The sequence below is a fragment of the Mesitornis unicolor genome, unplaced genomic scaffold (genome assembly GCF_000695765.1).
Source record: "Mesitornis unicolor isolate BGI_N332 unplaced genomic scaffold, ASM69576v1 scaffold8848, whole genome shotgun sequence".
NCBI lineage: Eukaryota > Metazoa > Chordata > Aves > Mesitornithiformes > Mesitornithidae > Mesitornis > Mesitornis unicolor.
This window is the reverse complement of record NW_010201135.1, coordinates 29,469-44,427: the sequence shown is the minus strand read 5'-3', so window position 1 is coordinate 44,427 and position 14,959 is coordinate 29,469. Positions and strand designations below refer to the sequence as shown.

Below are 14,959 nucleotides of genomic sequence, written 5' to 3'. Positions count from 1 at the left end.
CCTGCTTGGCAAAGGCACGCTGAATGTGTTTTACGTGCAGGCTCTAAATTTCTGTAATAGAAGGATCCTAAAGCTATTTTTGCCTTTATCAGACTATCCATCTCGATCCATTTCATCAGCATATCATCAGCTCCTGTCAGAAAGCATCGTTTTTCAAAAGGCCTGGATTTTTCTATTGAGCAGGTGATTCACTGTTTCGCTTTGGCTAAAACTTGGGCTCCGAAGCCATTGGCAAAATTTCCTGCAACTTCAGTGAGGTCAGGATTTCACCCTTTATGAAAATTTAATAAGACAAAAATATTGTTGACATGGGAGCATAGTTCTTTGTAATCTGTGCAGGAGATCTGAGACAAAGTTGAATTAAATCTCAGACCTGAAAGTCTGGTTTAAAGGTCCTTTCTCATTTCCCAGACAACAACGAATCCTTGGTCTGTTGGAGGAGACGTGTGCACGTTCGTGGTTTCAAACCACCGCTGGTGATATTAGCTACTGTTTCAGCTCTCTCATTTCTGTCCAGAGCTCCATGGGCTGTGCAGCAGGGTATAAGAGTGATCTCATTGCGCTGACTTTATCGACAGTGCCATTTGAAATGGTGGGCTGAAATAAAAGCACTTAATGCAGAGGTCAGCGAGTGCCTGATGTTCTTCGCAGAATCCATTTGTTGTGTAAGCAGCTCTACTGTTGTGGCACCTACTTTAATTAAGGGTCTGACAGTATTTCCATAATAAACTGTATTTTAAAAGGGTTTATTACTCAACTGCAAAATGTGCTGCAGGCTGAGACTTGGACTAGGGAAGCTTCAACCTTGAAGTGTTTTCTTGAATTAAAAAGCTATGGTTTTAAAGTATGGTTGCAAAGAAATGTCTCTTCAATCATATAGGTGAAAATCATATTTACAAAAAGATTTTTCAGTCCTACAAATTATGCATATTTAAGTGGCTGGTATTGACTATGTTGCTTAGGATATTTTTAACCATGAAATACCCATTATGGTCATTCTATAATTTGATGTAACTTGAATACTGAAGTTATCTTTTATTGTTTGCGTGATGGTATAAAAAGCCTCATTTAGGACTGGGACCTTACGTGCTATATGGATTTCAAACATGAGAGAGTTCTTGCGCTTCAATACCCTTCCTGTAAATCACAGCTGGACGAGGGTGGGAAGGGGCATGCGTTACACCGAGCAGATGAGCATGGCAGTAAATTGCAACTCTTACACGCATTTAGGATACGCTTGCTATGCTTTGTTTTTAGTCAGAGGCTTAAGTAGGAGACTTGGAATAACGTGTTTTAATGAGGCAGGTGCATTATGTATGAACTAACACAGCAGACCGTCTGTTAAGGTCCAGGACATGGTTTTTGGAAAGAATTGCTTCCAAGTAACTGGACAGGTTCCTTTTGGTTTGTTTTGCTGTTTGTTTTGTTTGGTTGGTTGGTTTTTTTTTCTGACTTCTGGTTAGTCAGGTAAGAAAATACCAAATCAGTTTCCTGCAGAAGGGACCGAGCTGTCCATGATTTTCCCTTCACTAACTGCATATTCAGAGATTCTTGTAGGACAAGAACCTGTGCCAGTAGGCTTCCAGCAGAACGTGCTGAAATATAACCCAGTTTTCCTGGGGTTTTATTCCTCCAAAAGCAGTTTCCTATTTTGGGTTGTCTGTTTAAGTTGAAAAGCACTGCGGTTATTTACTATTAATGTGCTAACGTTTAGCTGCTTATTCTGGATTATATTTAAACGTACATGAGCTGATCCGTGGAAGAGACGTAATACCCTGCGAAGCCTGGACCACTCACTTAATGGCTTTCTGTTGCCTTTGTGACAAATCCAGATTCCACAGAATGAAGGGATTTGTTGAAAATAAGTAATTCCCAATCCTAGTGATTGAGAGTGAACCTTCTGACCAGTAGCTTGAACGTTTAGGAGCAGTTTTATTCAACTTTAAGTGTGTTAATTGAAGACCTTTTGAATCTTTGCTCCTTCTAGATATGAACTAACGATGATGCAACACATAATAAAAGGGCAGAGTTAAACATTGCCCAGGAAATTGTGAGTATCATCTTTTCCAGTGAAGTGGTGCTTACTGCCACGGTTACTTTGCAACGTAGTTCAGTTCAGCTCAGATAGACTTCCCATGGGCATTGGTGGGATTTTTGTTGTGAATCAAGATATTTGGTCGAAAAATCATAGTGTTTAATCAAGAACTTGCACTCTTGACTTTTTTTTTCCCTAGAATGAGTTTGTTATGATAGGAGGGACTGCAAGAGGTTTTTTTCCTATGGCAGCTTTTGGCAGAGAGCTTTATGTCATACTGCTCTTCAGAAATAGAAATACTATTTTTGCAACAATCATGATGGTATTTTTCATGTGGTTACAGCGGTATCAGTTTTATTCTGCCACGTATGGTGGGTTTGGTTTTGGTTTGTTTGTTAAATCCAGCGTTAAAGAGTCACCTTAAATTCTAAACTTCTTTGACCATGTCTGGTAAATAAATTTTGTACTTCGTATTAGTAGTGAGAGAAGTTTTAAATATGGAAAACAAAAAATTAATAACTTGGGATACAAACAGAGCTCTGTGCTTACCTTCAAAGCCTGACCAGGAGCTGGAGATGCTGAAGTTTGATGATGTCGCTTCGCGCAGCAAAAGCAGTTGCCATTAATACCTTTCTGCCTGATCCTTCATGCCTAGCAACTGAAGTGAAACGCATCGGTGCCGCTTGGTGCTCCAGCGATGCCCTGGGCTGACGTTCGGCTCTCCCGCAGCAGATGGCAGTGCTACCAGCGCTTTCTGGAGGGATGGATCCTGCCTCCTGCTTTCTGAGGTCAAACGCCTGCCCACCTACGGGCTCCCCATCTTCCCCTTAGCTGCTCGTCCTGGTCACAGCAGATGAGGCAGAAGGGCTGTGTGGATCGGTCCTGGGTGGAGGAGAGCAATGCGCTGCTGGGGGTGCCACAACAGGTAGAGGCCAGTTGCTGTTCACCTCCTCTCTTTGTAGCCTGGGGCTTCTTCCTGACTCATATTTTTACCAGGCAGGGATACACTTGAGTGTTTTGGTTTGTTGTTTGGTTGTTGTTTTTTTTTTAATTTAATGATACTTTTTCCCTTCTTCCCCTGTCCCTCCCTTCTTATGAAGCTTGTATAAAACTTAAGATTTCTTTTTATCTAAGGCTCCACTGCCAAAATGGGAAGTTTCCTTGGCCTGCCCATTCCTTAAGAATTATTGACTAATGCCAGTTACTCTCTTGAAATGAGAGACTGTTTGGATAGCTGTTTTGACAGCTATTTTGTTAAATAATAGCAGCTATTTTATCTGTATGGCCTTGTGTCTAGTCAGTAATTGAGTACTGTTTCCTCTGTCAAACTGCATGCAGTAGGAAGAATCACTGAGAGGCATATAATAGAGTATCACTTCTCTATCTGAGATATGAGGTCACTTGTTATATGTGGGAAGTCATGTTCTGATCTTGACTTACATGAGGTTGATGGGAGAGAGGGAGCATCACCTGTTTCTTCAGAGCTCCTGTCTAAAGTTGCCATTGGAAAGGCCAGTGCAGCAAACTCCCCTGTGCTCCTCATCTGAGTTCCCTTCCCTCATGAGAGCACACTCTGTATGCTCCCAGTGCATCAGTTGACCAAGCCTTTGGAAGGAAAGGCAAACTTTCAATGCTTGCCCTCCCATAATTCATTCCCTACTTTGAGCAGCGGGTTATGCTTAGGTGAGTAAGCATGACATTGTTTCGAACTCATTGAAATCTGTGGATTGCTGTCAGAGGATAGAGTTTGCACAGCTCTCACAAGTTACTTGAAGTTTGAAAGGATCGAGCAGATCATTCAATCAGTGTCTGCTTGCTGTCACAGGCCATCACTTTTCATCCAAGTACCTTCTGTGTTAAGCCCAGTAACCTAGATAACAATAAAGCAGACTTAGCTTTTCCCTTGGTACTTCAGGAGAGAAATTCATTCTGGGTTTCCAGAAACCACCAAAGATGAAGCACCTGTTAGTTCACCAACTGTGCTTTTGAAAACTCTTTCTACTTGCTGACTTTTAAAGTGTGTTTCTGGGGCTGGCTGCAGATCCTCATAGTGATAGGAGTTCTCCATCTAGAGAACTGCTGAGCTGCTTTAATTATCCCGCCTCTCACACCTCTCTTTCTTCCATGTCCTTTATGATCAAAATTTGACATAGCATTTCCATACACATCTGGTTAGTGTTGCACACAAAGTTAAGTTCTCCTCCTTCTACTTGCTACTCCAGCTTCCTGCATGGCAATACAGATCACGCATGACTGCCCACTCAAACACACTTGGTACCATTAGCAGATTTCATTGCCATTAATTTTTCAGCAATTAAGTTGTTTGTATACTTTTAAGCTTCTTACCGGTCTCTGCGGAGACCTGCTAGAAATACCTGCTGACAGCTGCTTCTTGAGACCTTTCAGCCCCCTGGTTCCTGACCCACTTAGCCTGTGCTTTATCCTTATAGTACGATGCTCTTTTCACCATTATGCCATACAGGGCTAAGTTGTATACCTTACATTCATGTATTGCCTGTATGTACTTTAATCAACCAAATGGGCAGTCCCTCTGAAGAAAGATTTTTTTATTTTTGAGTCGTGGTGCCATTAATTCTGTCATTTTTATTAAGTGAGCTCCCCATCAGATGTCATTGGCTATGCTTGGAAACTGATACCAGCTTTTTTCCCCCCACCTGAGTAATTTCTGTTTGTCCTTTTGGCACAATGTTCAAACACTTCCACGTCTCTGTGATTGACCTAGAATTCCAGGATATGTTAAAAACCTACATCAAAGAGGCCACAGGGAGATCAGCCAGCTGTTTCAGTACTTTTGAGTGGAAACTGTCTATTATTTGTTTCTAGTCAAGTCTTTATAAATAGTAACAGATTTCAGTGTTGTATTTCTGTATTTGAAGATGCTTTGTCATTCATCCTTATGTGATCTAAATCCTTCTTTGATTCTATATTGGGACAATAATACAAATGAACATTTCTGCTTTCATTTTATTGTTTTTGTGTATTTTACTGGTAGTGGTGCTATTTATTCAATTACAGAATATAATAATTTTTAAGGTACTTTATGATAGATCTGTTCTGACATGATTCTGCAGCTCAGAAGAGCAAATCACAACTCCCATAGCATATTTGGGAGAAGAAAAGCAGCTCCCTAGATTATTCTTCTCAGCAGTTACAGTAAAAATCTTCAAGGAGTTTAAGTTCTGACAATGTCTTCTAAAGCCTGAGGTTGAGAGGTAAATGGGTGGAAATTTTAATTTATATTTGGTAACCAAATGCTAAGTTTTAGAGAGTAATGTATAAAAAATTTAAAAATCTTCTTAAAAAACTTAAACTGGTAACTGTCTAGCTTCAGTAAAGTGTTGGTAACCGCAGACTACACATTTCCTATGAAGTTCACGTCAGTCAGCAGAGACATTTAAATTGTCAAGAGTCACCAGTTTTAACCTTGAACTGTAAAGATGACAACGACGGCTGCTCCACCAACCTCTGGTTGATAGGAGATGTCCAGTATTAAGCCCCATAAACTCATTTCCCATTTTAGCTCTAAAATGTGGAGCAATGCATGCAAAGCTGTCTGTAGGACATACCTGGGGAAGCAGTTCTGGACAGACAGAACGGTGTTAGCAGTAGCAGTGTCAGCTGCTGCGTGCACTGAGAGGTTCATGTCTGGTTTTCTGCAGTTGCAGGCAATCCTGCATTAGATGCGAGTCCTCTGTGGTTAACTGAACTTGCCTGAGTTATGTGAGATACTTTAAAAGGAAAGATCATGGCTTTTCTAGACTAAGTTATCTGCAGAAGCAAAGTAAATTCCCATCTTTTGTCTTAAGGAACAACTGACATCTGGGAACCTCTCTTAAATGCCTCCATTTGGATGGACTCCTGTTGGTAACAGTCTCTTTAGTGACCAACAAACTAGATTTATTTCACCAGTTCATCTTTTGTGTCCCTTATTTCATAACATTAAATGTTTGTTTTAATAAAACAGAACTTGGGGAGTTGTGGTCAGTGAGGCAGAGTCTAGTTGGAGGTCTGTGTCTAGTGGTATGGGTCGGTTCTGGGTCCAGCTCTGTTGAAGATATATATACATGAATATATATATTCACGAGTGACCTGGACGATGGGACAGAGTGTACCCTTAGCAAATTTGCTGATGGTACAAAGCTGGGAAGAGTGGCTGACACTCCAGAAGGCTGTGCTGACATTCAGCATGACTTGGACAGGCTGGAAGGTTGGGTAGGGAGAAATTTAATGAAATTCAACAAGGGTGAATGTAGGGTATGACATCTGGGGAAGAACAACCCCATGTATCAGTACAGGATGAGAGCTGACCTGCTGAGGAGCAGCTCAGGGGAAAAGGGCCTGGGAGTCCTGGGGACAGCAGGATGACCATGAGCCAGAGCCAGCACTGTGCCCTTGTGGCCAAGAAGGCCAATGGCATCCTGGGGTGTATCAGGAGGGGGGTGGTTGTAGGTCAGAGAGGTTCTCCTACCCCTCTACTCTGCCCTGGTGAGGCCACATCTGGAACACTGTGTCCAATTCTGGGCTCCCCAGTTCAAGAAGGACAGGGAACCACTGGAGAGAGTCCAGCGTAGAGCCACAGAGATGATGAGGGGACCGGAGCATTTCCCATATGAGGAAAGGCCAAGAGAGCTGGGTCTGTTTATCCTGGAGAAGAGGAGGCTGAGGGAGGGATCTCATTAATGCTTATAAATATCTAAATGATGGATGTCAGGAGGATGGGACCAGACTCTTCTTGGTTGTGCCCAGTGACAGGACAAGGGGCAGTGGTCACAAACTGGAACACAGGACGTTCAACTTAAACATAAGGAAAATCTTTTAAACTGTGAGGGTGACAGAGCCCTGGCCCAGGCTGCCCAGAGAGGTTGTGGAGTCTCCTTCTCTGGAGACATTCAAAACCCGCCTGGATGTGTTCCTGTGTGATCTCCTCTAGGTGATCCTACTACAGCAGGTGAGTTTGAGTGGATGATCTTCAAAGGTCCCTTCCAACCCCTACCATTCTGCGATTCTGCAAATTTTTAGTATGAAAACACCAGGAGCTAAAGAGCCTGCCTATTTATGCGGCTAAGGTCTGGACCTGAAGAGGGCACACAGACCTGCAAACTGGCACGTGCTGCAAAACTGGACAGTTGAAGGAGGAAACAAAAAAGTTATTTTTGCATAAGCAGTATTTCCAAAGCCCAGATTACCCATAGTGAAGGTACCAGAATATGGTTGAGGCATTTAGCACCAGCCAAGGCAACTTTTAATTCTTAAATCACGTAATCGAAAATCAAGTACCCAGGCAATTCAGTAAAAGGATTCATCCCGTTGTCCCTTCCGAATTTAGGGAGACAGAACATCTGCCATGGAAGTGCAGAAGTGCATCTGTTAATCTCGGTTGTGAGCTTTCCTTGTGGTCTGCCTCTCTTTTGACTTCAGTTTATGTCTTTCTCATTTAGTTCACATTTCTCTCGAGTCATCTTTCACTTCCATTTGGAAAAGTTATTTTCCTTAGACTCTTTTTTTGTTTGTAAATCTGTTACTTCTACTGTGTTTTCTATTGTCTTTTCTTTCTGTCCTGTTGCCTTGTATTTCACGTTGTCTTTCTTCTGTACATACTGCCTGGTACCTCGATTCTCATCTGCCCTTCTGCTTATTTCCTTGCATTTCTTTATTCAAAACTGGTTTCTTCCCTTTTCTCTCCTTCCTGTCTTTTTCTATCCACTGCATCACATTCTTCCATTTGCAGTGCTGGAATACATCGGAAATGATGTTTTCCCCTCTCCCCTGCCCTTTTAGTTACTGAAATATGCACATAAGAATTCAAATGTGCTTCTAAAAATAGTAAAAGGATGAAACCGTTTGCTTCAGCTTTTCAGAGTTTGCTTTATTAGAAGTTCTGGGAGGAAAGCCCTGTAAAGTCTGTAACTAATTCAGCTGCAGGGGGAAAAAATAAAAGCAAAATAGAAACCAGGAAGAATTACAGCCACAACCTATTTGATTTTTGAAAAAGAAAAAGAAAAAGTGAGTCTCATGTGAGCTCTACCTATGGACAGTGTCAGTGTGGCATGAGTAGTTCTAAATGGCCTTTTCGATCCTGGGTCTCTTTGTTGATGTGAGGAGGATTATTGTGCAGTTCATAGTTCTGGTGGTTGATCTTAGAGCTAACAACTTGGTGTGACATTAAAAGAAAATGGTTTATCTGGGGCATTTTTCGAGAAGATGAGAGTAATATAAATTCTGAAAGACGTGGATGGATTTCATTTTGTACACAGTATTGTGAAAATTAAGCTTTAAATGCTATCCAAATTTGGATCTGTAGATGTTCACAGTATGATTATAAGGATCATCAGCCCAGTGATGCTCCAGTATTTTGTAGCTTTATCTCAGGTTATGGATTCCTGAAACGGCGTGTCCCAAATTCTCTTGAACTAATTATTACAGTGCAGATAGCTTCTAAAAATAAACTTTCTCATTAGATACTGTGTTTTATAATAAATTTGCTGTCCAGAAAAGTTTTCTTTTCCTCTTGACAGAAAGAATTTTATGGTTTTATTACTTTCTCCGTAACTCCCTAAAATACTGATAAGGCAGGCAGGTACATTTACTGGCTGCTTTGAAAAAGTATCTGGGGGAAATTAAAGACTTCATAAAAATCCTTTGGGCCAGGGAGCAATTAGACAAAAGGCTGATAATTGGAAAGCTACTAGTGCTAGGTAGTGGATGTTCTGGCATGGGCATTGCGTTTACACATGCCCGTCTGTGGTTTATTGCTTTTAGCAAGTATTTATTTCTCCCAGTAATGAGGTGAGAAACAAGGGTATTTGCCTTGTGTCATCTCTGAATGCCTCTCACTTTCTGTCTCTGTTTTCCTCTCTTCCCGTGAAACCTATTAGGTCTTCCCATTGCTTGTCTTATAGGTAAGTGTATCGACAAACTAAGCAGAGTTCTCTCAGTCCTGGCTTAGCGCAATACGAACCCACCCTCTGAAATAATTTGTATGCCTTTGAAAACATTGGCTTGAAAGCCTCATTCGGAGTTAAAATTACATTTAAATGTATTCGGTGTTTAAGCTTGTGATGAGGAGATTTCTCTCAACAGTAGAAAATCACAGACTTCCTCCAAATATAATTTAGTCCTTTTTTTTTCCTGCAAATATTTGTGTGTGATTTGTCCTGAATTTTCTAGCACCTCGATACTGGCATGTCTCTGTGTCAGGGCCATTCCTCCACTTCTCACTGGTAGCTTTCTGATCGTGATCCTTTTGCCTTTTAATCAGTCAACGCTTCCCTCAGCGCATGGTGACATAAACAGCGGGATTTGCTGTTTCTTGGGTTTTCAGCTCACCAATCCAAGGGAGAGGACGGAACTTTACCAAATGGGGAAAAACATTTCCTTGCAGCAACTCTACCTCTCCTGAGGGGTTTCAGGACTCGTCATACTAAGACTGACTTCAGAATCCCTTTTCACTTTGGGTTTTGTTCTGTAAATACAGTGTGGCTCACACTTCTTCAGTGAGGTGACCACACAAGGTCGGTGTGATTGGAGATGTGTCTAGCCATGCCTCAGGAGAGTATTTTTGGGAGAACATTCTCACTAGATCCAACACTCTCCTTTCCAAGAGATGTGTCAGGATGCAATGAGGTCCTCATCAGTAGGTCTGGATTTACTGCTGTAGAAGAAAGTGGAATTAAAATTCCTTACCTGGAAATTAGCAGAGCTGTGAGATGACGCATCTGAGGATGATAAAATGTCTAGGCAACTTGAGGCCAAACTAATGAACTGAAGAGAAGCAGCTTGGAAACATTTAAGCTGAACTATGTGACAGCTAGAAATTCCTGGCCATTGATAATATTAAAAAAGGGAGACTGTTTATGACGAATTAAGAAAACAAAACTTAGTATTGAGAATTAACAATAGAATAGATGATCACCTTGTCAAGAGCAGCTGGTGGACAGGTATCCAAACTCAGTTCTCAAAATCATAAACTTCATAAAAAATCACTCGTATAGTCTTTTTTTTCCCCGGCATCTTTCTTTTCCACTTAATTATCTACATTTCTAAGTATGCCTTTCCTTTACATGCCACAAACTTTAGATAAGGAAGCTTTATGCCAAGTCAGCCAGGACCCCAGTGATTTGAAATAATTATTTAAGTTGTTACAGACATTGCATACGCACAGGAGTGAGCGTTGCGTTGGATCCAAACAGGATTGCTCAAACAAAAGCTGAGCATAATAAGACAATGAAAAGTGTATTGTAACACATACCTGTGTTTAGTGACTATTTCAATGCAGGTAGAGGTATGGTTGTATTTTAACTATTATGCTGTCTTTTAAAAAAAAATCTCAGGCTGTTTGATAAGGAAGCTGAACTTAAGAACGGAGCTTTTCTCATAACCTCTGCTCCCTCCTATGCAAAGGCAGAGGCAGGAACAGCGTGCATTTTGAAGCGGTCAGCGTGGTGGCAGAGGGACGGCATCACGGTGCGGTGTTGGAGCCGATGGCTGCGCACTGGGAGATTGCCTGAAAAGTCCGTCCTTGGTCACCACTCAACCTGTGAGCCTGGGGCAGTGGCTTCTTGCCCTGGAGAGCAGTAGGAAAGGTCTCTGCACGCCTGCTGATGAAGAAGCGGTTGGCATCCACGGAGACTTCACTGTGTGAAGGATACGATAACGTGCCATCAATAATTCATCTCCTGAACAGAGCCGTGGCAGCGGTCTGTAAGCTGTGACAATAAACTGTATTTCCAGGTACTTAGCCAAGCTGCGTTACTAAAATCTCTTAACTTGATACCTAGGCTAAAAATATCTTTCTTGCCGTTTAACCGCAGAGTTTCCTTTTTAACTTTTAAAATAGTGATCACTGGCCACTTAAAAATACCATGTCACCGACAACGCATTTAGAGGATTGATGCAATTAGATTTGCTGTCAGCCTATCAGTGATGTAGATGCTGCAAATGCAGTCTCAAGCAAAGTAGTCGAAGGAAATAACAAAACATTTTGGAGGATAGCGTCAGTGGCACAGCTATTGAGAGCATAGGTGTGAGAGAAACGTATGGTGACAGAAATAAAGCATGGAAAAAATGGAGAAGCTGGAGAGAAACCTGCCAAGTCAAAGGCTGAGTTGAGTACTCGGGGATTATAGGGAGCTGGTGCACCAGCTTATCAATCTGCTGGAAAATAAGCAACACCTACCATGATCCTTCATACATTTGCCAGGTTTTCTTGAATCCGTATGTCTGACAAAGTTTTATGGAAGGTGGGCAAGAGAACAAGAGGAAATGGGCAGGACAATTTGTTTCTCTTTGGCCATCCCATGGCAAGTGGGACTGGGAGTTGGGCAGGACAGGTTTTCTTTCCAGAAGAGGTCCTGAAAACTGGGGAGTGGCTGGGCAGCGCCAAAAATAGCTGGTTTTCTTGGGGTGCAGGGGCATCTTGCTGTTCCACTGTGATGCTGAGCCTTTCAAGAGATGAAGGGGATATTTTCTTTGCAAATAAATCAAAGCAGGAGCTGGTACCGAGGCACTGCGTAAGCCATGGTCACTAGCAAAGCTACAACTGAAGTTTTTGCTTACTAAAACTCGAGCAGGGAAAAATAGAGGGTAACTGTAGAAGCAGCTTTTCCTTCCTGTAATCCTTGTGGATGGATGCAGGGGGCTTGTTTCATCCCTAGATACAAATCGCAGTATCCGTCAGAGTATTTTCATTTTTCCTGGTTTGTTACAACCCCAGCAGGACTGTTGTGCTGCGCAGAAACCACGGGTCCCATCAGACATGCTTGCACCAGACCAGCTTGCTAGGAATGGCTTAAGAAGGTGCTGAGAGCAGGAGTTACACTAAATTGGAAGGATACTATGGAAATGTCACCAAGCTGAAACCATGCTCTAATATTATTCTCACCAAAGCTAAAGCTGTCAAAATATTAGAAGAACAAGGAGTTTCCAGTAAAAGAATTTAAGACTAGAAAGAGTGATCTTCTCCTAAAAGAAAAATCTAAAAGTCCAGCATACTCATATTTTGCTGCTTTAATAGCACTGTCATTCCTTAAAAGTACTGCTGTAGGTTTCTTTTTCTTAGTGCATTGGTGGCTGGTAACGTTCAGGTGTCTCTAGATTTACAGTTACCGTGGCCGTACGTAGTAAGCGAATTTGTACACGTCTGGAGATAACTGCATGTGATAGCACAAACTGTATCTGGCTGTTTGTTTTCTTTGGAGCTGCTGGTTGTCAGGATGCGACATCCTCTGTGCCACCCAGCCAGACTGGACGGTGAAACAAAGAGTGTTTTCTCTCATCCCTGAAAGTGTTTCAAACTAGGATCTCAATTTGCTTACCCAAGTTTGCCCACACACCCTTACGTGCATGCAAGAGCTGGATACAAGCGTCCCAGCTGAGCTTTGAAATAATTTGGTGACTTGATGGGGAGGTAAGTATCCACAAACTTTGAGAAGTGCTGAATTAGGAATAGCAAAACTTTCCAGAACAAGCATTATTTTAAATGCGTCTCACATGGTAGCATCTGCTTTTCCCTGCAGTTCTGACAGTGGTTTCTCCCTGTCCCCAAGAGCTGTGACCTACAGTGACAGGTACATGGGGCTTCACATGAAGTTACGGGTAACCTGCTTCTTGCCGGACTGACCTGAATCCTTTACTGACCCATGGTGTCTTTTCACCATCTCTGCTTGCTCAAAGTTTCAGTTGCAAGTCAAGTCCTTGCAGGTTGTCAGAGACTCAACTGCCCTGAGCCGGCGGTGAATGACCCAGGTGCCACCTTGCTCCTGCAGTGCGTTTCTGCAGATGAAGGTGCGTATTGCAACCCCTCCCTCACAAATGACTGGCAAATGACTAAACATCCAGGATTAAACCTTCATCATCCTAGTCCGCTCTTGGCCACGGGAGCAGCTGGGTTTATTTTTGCTTCCCTGGCCTCTGCCATGGTAGGCTGGGCTTGGTCCTGGCCTCCTGAATGGCCCAGTGCCCGAGCTCCCCGCCTGCCAGCTGAAGCCTTGGCTCTCCTCTCTCTTGCTGGCCTTAATGGGATCTCTGGGTCCTCTCCTTCCCACAGCATGAGTGAGGCAGTGAGGTGACATTAAAGTACTGGAACAGCAGATAAAAGGCCCTTGCTATATTTATTGAGTGTTACAGATAAGTAATCCACTCTGCTGTCAGTGTCTAGAGAAACAGCAAATAAAGTATACATGCCCCTTGCTTTGATGTTGTGAAATCTCTAGGGGACGCTTACTTCAGTGGCATTCACAGTGCAGCTGTAGCTGAGTTTTTCAGTGGAAAATACAAGATTTTCACGTCTTTATGCATTGCTTTAAAAATATCACTATGGCTGAGTCTTGTACGACAATTCTGTGGTCTGAAAGCTGGGGTTTCTTTTTTTTTTCCAAAATGTTATTAAAATAATCGTAACCGTTTTTGTTGGAAGGGAAAAAATTAATAGTTATTTTGTGGTTTCATACACAACATTAAAACAAGAGTCTGGTTTTCGTTTAAACCAATAAAAGTATGGAAATTCAAAATGAAGGCCCTCTTCATGTCCTTAGATCAACTTGTTGGCCTTGCTAAAACACATAATGGATGGAGCAGGGGAAAAAACCTCACTCTTACAACCCATAGCATTGTTTTGCATACAGTTCAGCTTTTTTGTTGCTGGATTTCAAACTTGACATCACTTTACTGCCTGTCGTCTCAAGCTATAAAAACTTCCTCATTTTTGTAAATTTGAAACAGAATCCATTGAACCACAGACATTATATTTAAAAAACCTAAGCAATAATTAAGCTAATCGGTCAGCAAACGTACATCGGTATTTGAATTGATACACTTCTCAATTTTGAGATGTAAACCTGACTGTTTGGGACAAAGGGTGTTGGTCATTTCTAGTTTATGGTATGGTCAGAAGGAGCCCCAGAGGCACAAGCTGCAGCATGGGAAACCCCAGCTGGTGGCCCTACAGAAGCAGCCCATCCCCGTGAGAGCAGAGCATCCTTGGGATGGGTTCTGAGCAATGGGGATCCCCCTCCCTGGGATGCCTTGGCTCGCCCAGACCCCCAGTGCCCTGCTGCAGCTGCTCCAAGCCTGAGGCTGGCTGTGTGTCCAGTGCCCTCTCCTGTGAGTCACCCTGGTTGCAAGTTCTGAGGAGCAGTATTTTAGTCATGACAGCAAGGTCAGTCATGCCAGCATTCTTCTTTGGAGCACGTTAATTGCAGTTGCATGGAGGAGGCTGTGGCATGGGTGAGGTACACAGAATCACAGTCCCACCAACTCCAGCTGGAGGCATCAGGGTGGGGGTCTCCAGCCTAACACTGCTCCCAGCAGGTCTGACACCACAGCTGCAAGTGCTGTCCTCACTCGAGGGGAATAATACCATCCTTTGACCTGCTGGATGCTCTCCCAGTGGGCTGGTTGGGCTTAATTGCTGGCTCCTGGTCAGCTTGGTGTGCACAAGTCTGCAGGCATCTCTTGCCTGCAGAGCCTTGCGTGGAGAGCTGCCCCCTCCAACCCATCCGAGCCTGGCCCCACACAGGGCTGGTCTGTTCTAGGGCAGGACTTGTGCTGAAGTCCTTCAGTAGATACCACAACACCTGGTCTGCTGCCTGTGGGATGTGCCACGGTGGGCGCAGCCATCAGCTGCTCCTTTCTTCATACAGGATGTTCATTGTGTCAGCTGAATTTTACACAAAATGAGGCACCTTGGTTGTTGTTCTTTTGCCTCTGAATATCAAATCTCCAAAGAAGCCCAACAGAGCGTGCAGTTCCACATATAATTGGGAGACCACTGTGATTTTGTCTTTCCACGTCCTGCTCCAGCTTGCAGAAGTGTTGGCCATCCATTCGGTAGGATGAAGAGAGACATGGTACCTACCTTCACAATTAAGCAAACTGTGGTATTTCTCTTTGGCATGACATAAAACA

The 14,959-nt window shown here is 42.9% G+C and overlaps 1 protein-coding gene across 1 annotated transcript in view; it reads left to right on the top strand.

The window, feature by feature from the left end:
• The window catches only part of RNLS (renalase, FAD-dependent amine oxidase), a 45,258-nt gene that overhangs the window by 10,864 nt on the left and 19,435 nt on the right, over positions 1–14,959 (top strand). The window contains exon 3 of the mRNA XM_010189974.1: positions 9,315–9,348. Within this exon, the coding sequence (XP_010188276.1) occupies positions 9,315–9,348 (34 nt within the window). The remainder of the gene's footprint in view (positions 1–9,314; positions 9,349–14,959) is intronic.